This window comes from Lotus japonicus, chromosome 1, assembly GCF_012489685.1.
Source record: "Lotus japonicus ecotype B-129 chromosome 1, LjGifu_v1.2".
NCBI classification, from domain to species: Eukaryota; Viridiplantae; Streptophyta; class Magnoliopsida; order Fabales; family Fabaceae; genus Lotus; species Lotus japonicus.
Genome location: NC_080041.1, coordinates 131827181 through 131834186, shown reverse-complemented (window position 1 = coordinate 131834186; position 7006 = coordinate 131827181). Strand labels below are relative to the sequence as shown.

Below are 7006 nucleotides of genomic sequence, written 5' to 3'. Positions count from 1 at the left end.
GAATTGCTTTGCATTTATCCGGATTAACTTCAATTCCCCTCCGAGTAATCATAAAGCCTAAAAATTTTCCACTCTGAATTCCAAAAGAGCATTTTTCCGGATTCAAACGCATGTTATGCTTCCTGATTTCTCCAAAAGCCTCAGCCAAATCCGTACAATGACCGCCCATTTCCTCTGACTTGACCACCATATCATCCACATAAATTTCCATGTTACGCCCCACTTGCTTTTCAAAGACTCTGTCCATCAATCGCTGATAAGTTGCTCCTGCATTCTTAAGCCCAAACGGCATGGCTTGATAACAATAATTCGCTTGGTTCGTCATAAATGCTGTTTTCTCTTCATCTGGCGCATACATTCGAATTTGATGATAGCCCGAGTACGCGTCCATCAAACTCAACATTCCAAATCCCGAAGCCCGATCCACCAACTTATCTATGTTCGGCAATGGATATGAATCCTTTGGACAATGCTTGTTTAAATCCGTATAATCTGTGCACATTCGCCATTTTCCATTACTCTTCTTGACCATGACAACGTTAGCCAACCAAGTAGGATACTTCACTTCCCTTATAAAACCTGCATCAACTAACTTATTAGTCTCTGTTTTCACCGCCAATGCTTTCTCTTCGCCCATTTTACGCTTCAACTGGGCGATCGGCTTCACTCCAGGGTTCAATGCCAATTTGTGGCAAATGAACTCTGGATCAATTCCTGGAAGATCTTGGGCGCTCCAAGCAAACAAGTCCATGTTCTCAGCTAACAATTGCACCAGTCTGCTTTCCTGGATTGGAGTTAAGTTTACCCCAACCTTCAAATTCCTTTCGCCCACCTTCACTGTCTTTGTTTCCTCTTCTGGAGTCACCTTAAAATCTGAAAAGCCCTCTCTTGGGTCCAAACTAACCTCATCTTGATCAACCTCAACTCCAAAAACTCTATGTCCCTCCTTCACTGCTCTTTTTCCCATGTGACCATACTGTTTGAAACTGTCAGAATAGCACTTCCTAGCAACCACCTGATCAGCCTTCAAAGCTCCAACTCCGCCCTTATCCAATGGATATTTAACTGTTAAATGCCTTGTTGAAATAATCGCCCCAAGCTTGTTAAGCGATGGTCTTCCAATAAGCACATTATACGGCGATGTGCACTGTACCACAAGAAACTTAATGGCAAAGGCTTTCTCATTTTTACCTTCACCAAACACAGTATTCAGCTCCACATATCCTCTAACAAATACTTTTTCACCAGAAAAACCAACTAATGCCCCATCGTACGGTAACAAATCAGTTTCCGTAAGCCCTAACTTTTCAAATGCATCGCCATATATCAAATCTGCAGAACTCCCTTGATCCAACAGTACCCTCTCAATTTCGTAATCAGCAACTTTTAACATCACCACAATGGGATCATCTTCATGAGGTTGTACTCCCTCAAAATCTCTAACAGTGAATGTAATATCGGGCTGATTGACTCCCCAACTTCCCCAATCGTTTGTATAGACAGCATTAATGGAATGAACATACCTTTTCCTTGAAGAATTAGTCATACCTCCTCCTCGAAATCCCCCAAATATAGAATGAATGCGCCCTTTAGTTTCAGCGCCAGCTTGCTTCTTTGGTTCAGACTCTTCAATTTCCTTCCCTGTATCATCACGCTTCGTTGAGGTTCCAGCTCCCTCCGACTCCTTTCGCCCATCCAATTGACGCATGTAGCCTGCTTTTATTAATGCCTCAATCTCTTTCTTTAGGGTAAAACAATCATCTGTATTGTGTCCCGCGATTCGGTGGTACTCACACCACTTACTCCTGTCCACGTTGCCTGGTGGGCGTTTTGGTTGTTTAGGAAAACGAATTGTGTTCGCCTCCAGACACATGTGCAATGCTTCAGTTAAATTGACCGCGAGTGGAGTCGACCTGTCCTGTTGGTTTCTGGTCCACGTCATTGATCCATAACCACGATTTCCATAAGGCTGAGCACGATTGCGAAAATTAGAGCGGTTATCAAAACGACTTGAATTATTGTAACCTCTCTCTCCTTTTGTAACCGCTCCGCCCGAACGCTGATCATTAACCACCGCCTTTTTCGAATCTAACTGCTGTTGCTGGCCAGTTACCGCCGCACTTTTACGATTTCTCTTTATGCGATCACTTTGCTCCTCCCGAATGAAACCCTGTACCCTGCTTCGCAACTCCGCCATTGTCTCCACGGGCTTACGACTCAAACTGCTGTTCAAACTTCCTGATTGAAGACCCAATTCAAAAGTCGCAATGCAAATTTCGGGCATTTTATCCTCCAAATGCACGGACAATTGATTGAAACGCCCCATAAAGGATTGAAGGCTTTCATTATGCCTCTGTTGCAAATTAAACAAGGCTGCTGGAGTCACTTTCTGGGTGCGACTAGTTGAAAATTGGGACAAGAATTTCGCCGATAAATCCATGAACCCTGCAATTGAACGCGGTGGGAGCGTTGTAAACCAAGTCATTGCTGACTTCTTAAGAGTTGAAGGAAGCATTTTACACTTCAGAGCATCTGAAGCGCCCACAATAACCATCTTGGTGTTGAAATACACCAAATGATCCTTGGGGTCAGAATCTCCGTAGTAAGAATCAAGTACCAAAGTCTTCAAATTATCTGGAACAGTTGTGTTTGCAATGTCTTCTGTGAACGGTTGGAAATCTACCACCATCTCTGCCATTCTACGATCGCCCTCATGCAAGCCCCGATCTTGGTTGATCTCAGCAAGTTGAGTTTGCAGTTGTTGATTGTGTTGACGAAGATCAGTTAGATCCGCCATGATCTGTTGCAAAATGTCGGGCGGAACATTTTCATGGTTAACATGATTGTCCCTTCCGTTTGCTCCAGATCGATTCACCATTTTCAGTGAGTTTGAAGCCTAGGATTGAATTCCTCGGCCCCACGGTGGGCGCCAATGTTCCGGTCTAAATCTCCGGTTTGGGCTAAGCAATTAGGCGACAAAAGTAGAGAATGACAAAATAGCAAATGAGCAAAAAAGTGTTGGATCCCCCACCTCATGGGCGGTGTCCTCTTTATATATTATGAAGTTTTGACCCGTTCGGGTTATGGGTCGCCTGGCCCAATAGTACAAATTAGGTAAGCCCACATAATACAAAGGCTGTAAGCCCGCTAACAGTACAATATATATATTCATTGATGAGAAAAGAAATGAGACATCATTTGAGAGATATAGTACATCTCTTACTTGACTTTCAATTCACAACAAAATGCATAAACAGGAACAGAGAGTGATAATCGTTGGAGCAGGTCCTTCAGGCCTCTCTGTAGCAGCATGCCTCACAAAACACTCTGTTCCCTACACAATCCTTGAAAGAGAAGATTGTTGTGCTTCTCTGTGGAAGAAACATTCATACGATCGTCTACACCTTCACCTCAAAAAGCAATTCTGCGAGCTTCCCCACAAGCCATTCCCACCTTCTTTTCCTCCATATGTCCCCAAGAATCAGTTCCTGCAGTACCTTGATGACTACGTTTCTCACTTCAGAATCACTCCTCTGTACTGCAGATCCGTGGTGGATGCAGAGTATGGTGATGATGATGAGAAATGGAAGGTCAAGGCGAGGAATGGGGACTCCGGTGAGGTTGAGGAATATGAAGGGAGGTTTCTGGTGGTGGCTACCGGAGAAACCAGCGACCCTTTTGTGCCGGAGGTTGAAGGGTTGAGGAGTTTTCCAGGGAGGGTGCTTCACTCTACAAAGTTCAAGTCTGGGAAGGAGTTCAAAGATGAGCAAGTTCTGGTTGTTGGGTCTGGGAATTCCGGCATGGAAATCGCATTGGACCTGCACAATCACGGTGCTCAAACATCCATTGTGGTTCGAAGCCAGGTAATTGTTTATATTCATCATGTATTAATTTGATTCCTGTACACCGTTGTTTTAGCAGAGACTTTGCAAGCTTGTGGCGGTTTTATCTGCTACAAAACAGTGTACATGAATTAGAACTCTTACTAATATAAGGCTAATTATAATGGAATGTGCATGGTGCAGGTTCATGTTCTATCGAAGGGGATGGTGAATTTGGGGCTTTTTCTGTTGAAGTATTTATCGTTAAGCACGGTGGATTCACTAATGGTGATAGCTAGCAAGATGGTTTATGGGGATATCACCAATTATGGTATTGCAAGGCCCAATGAGGGTCCCTTTTGCATGAAGGTCAAGTACGGCAAATACCCTGTTATTGACACTGGAACCATTCACAAAATCAAATCTGGAGACCTAAAGGTATGTTAGATTTGGATACACTAATGGGATATAAACAATTTTCTTTAGTTTATAGACTTAAATGCACTTTTGGACCCTCATGTTTTAACTTTTTGCGATTGTCAACCATTATATTTTTTTTTACGAATGGGAACCCTATTCTTTCAAAACGCTGCACCGTTTACCCTTCCGTCCAAATCCGTAAAAAACTTGACAGAACACGCTGATATGGCCTTCCACGTGGATAAAAGGGGGATTTTAAAAAAATGGTTTAAATGCACTTTTGGACCCTCAAGTTTACATTTTTTGCGATTGTTGACCCTGATCTTATTTTTAGTTTGAATGGAGACCCTAATCTTTCAAAACGTTGCACCGTTTACCCTTCCGTCGGAAGGCCAGGTAAGTGGGTTCCGTCAAGTTTTTTACGGATTTGGACGGAAGGGTAAACGGTGCAACATTTTGAAAGATTAGGGTCTCCATTCGTAGAAAAATAAGATTAGGGTCAAGAATCGCAAAAAATATAAATTTGAGGTTCCAAAAGTGCATTTAAGCCAGTTTATATGGGTGTTTATGTATTTGAAGCTGAAAAAAGTTAGTATGTGAAAGTCTAATGCATTGTTTGGTAACTTTCATTATCTCAAAATAATATATCTTTTTTTTAAGGTTTGGATTGTTTAGTTTGTTGTGTTAAAAAGGACTTGCTAACTTATTCATTTTTTTGAAAAATTTAATATATATATTGACAAGTCGTATATGTAACTTACTATCATAATTTTTGACTTTTTTTTAGACGTGATGAAGTGGGCATTGTATTGTGTCTCTTATGCAGGTATTACCATCTGAAATAGAATACGTGAGAGACAAGAATGTCCTATTAAAAAATGGCGAATTACACCCATTTGACTCTATTATTTTCTGCACCGGCTTCAAGAGATCAACTCACAAGTGGCTTAAGGTTTGTAATTCATAGCATGTTTGCCTTCACATTAAAAAACTTTTAAAATCATTTCTATTTTGGCTTTGTCTACTCTAGGGAAAAATTTAAGTTAATTTTGCCATTCCTACTTCTTCCATTCAAATATTGATCCATGCATGTTTCATGTATGACTTAATTTTTTTTTTTATTTATTTCAATTGTTACAAATTTAAAATAAAATAAATTGAATTTTTTGTGATAGAACGAGAACAGAGTCTTCAGTATTACAAGAGTATTGAAAATTTGCTCTTTTATTTAGAAAAACTATTTCTAGCACCTTATTTCATAAGAGCCATTTACTCCAAATATACTCTAATCGGTTATCCAATACTGATTTTTATGCTATGTACTTTCTATTCAATTTTTTCCTTTTTGAAAGGATTCTATTCAATTATTATTAATATGAAATGTAGGAATAAGAAATGCACTAGCAAAGGAATGTAACATATAAACTTCAGTGGGGACATGTATATATTAATATAATGATATAACTACAATGATGATGTTATGGTATGGTATGTAGGGGGATGATTACCTTTTGAATGATGATGGCCTTCCGAAGCCAAGCTACCCGATGCATTGGAAGGGAAAGAAGGGTTTGTATTGCGTTGGACTGTCAAGGAGAGGTTTGTATGGAGCTGCCGCAGATGGTGAAAATATAGCAAATGATATAATTAGTTCCATAATGCAAAATTAATCCTGTTTTCAAATCTTATTATATATATGTATTAAGACAAACGTGAAGTGGAAATATTGTCTTGGTGTTATACGTTCCACACTACATTCACACTCGGATCAATTAAAATCCTCTTATGTATAAATTCTCTCATGTTAAAAAATTATGTTTATGGAATTTTACATCACAAATGAGTTCACATGAGTGGGTGTGTATACATATACATTACCACTTAATTAGTGTGAGAAACATATTTTGAAAAATTGGGGTGTATTTAGAAAAATAAGAGTATCAAAATCAATAATTCACAATAGGAACAAAAATATATTCTTTTAACACTTAAAATCAATTTCACCCGGTACACCTAAAAGTTAAGACTTGAATATAGGCGAAAGTGTAATCTAATTTTTATATTTTCTGAACTCGATCAGATGTTTTGCCAGTTTGATTTTATTAATGGAAGCTCATTTTTAAAAAATAATCTAATTTTTATATAATTAACTAATTCAAATTTTAGTACAAGTTAATTTTAATACCGATTTTCTTTTTGACTCTTGTACCCATTAATTATGGGAGGCTATTATACCTTCACCACATTTTGTAGGATAAATGACTAGACTATAAATTTTGAGAAAACTTATTATGGAGAAAATATAATAATTTAGCATAATGTATGGAACTCCTTCCCTTTTAGAGGGATACCTCAGAAATTGTCTTTGTTTTTCATTAAAAATATTTTAGTGCAGATTGAGGGATTTGATTTTTCTAAAGTAGATTTAGGCCCCGTTTGGAAAAGCTTATTTGAGTTTATCTGATTGCATAAGCTCTTATGCCAGTGTTTGGGAGAGCTTATGAAAACAGCTTATGGCCTACTATAAGCTGTTTTGAGCTTATTTTCATAAGCTATTCAGAATAGATTATGAAAAAGAGCTTATGCTTATATATAGCTTATTTTTTATTTATTTCAATAAATATTTTAAAATAGCTTATGAATAAGCGCTTATGACCATAAGTGCTTAATTAAACTGTGTTTTCAAACGAGGCTTTAGTTTAAAGGATAAAGTAAGTATCATAACCATTAATAGTGATTACATACATTCATAAAGTCAATAAACA

General features: G+C 38.5%; 1 protein-coding gene across 1 annotated transcript; it reads left to right on the top strand.

The window, feature by feature from the left end:
* The first annotated feature begins 3210 nt into the window (after positions 1–3210).
* On the top strand, positions 3211–6081 carry LOC130730887 (probable indole-3-pyruvate monooxygenase YUCCA10). Its single transcript, XM_057583027.1, has 4 exons — positions 3211–3863; positions 4026–4259; positions 5068–5193; positions 5738–6081. Exons 1-4 carry the CDS (start codon positions 3246–3248, stop codon positions 5909–5911), a joined length of 1152 nt encoding a protein of 383 aa, XP_057439010.1. The 5' UTR covers positions 3211–3245; the 3' UTR covers positions 5912–6081.
* Positions 6082–7006: the final 925 nt, after the last annotated feature.

Coding starts and splice junctions, on each gene's coding strand:
- LOC130730887 (XM_057583027.1), top strand. CDS start 3,246: ATGCATAAACAGGAACAGAGAGTGATAATCGTTGGAGCAGGTCCTTCA. Junction 4,260..5,067: donor TCAAATCTGGAGACCTAAAG/GTATGTTAGATT, acceptor TCTCTTATGCAG/GTATTACCATCTGAAATAGA. Junction 5,194..5,737: donor CAACTCACAAGTGGCTTAAG/GTTTGTAATTCA, acceptor TATGGTATGTAG/GGGGATGATTACCTTTTGAA.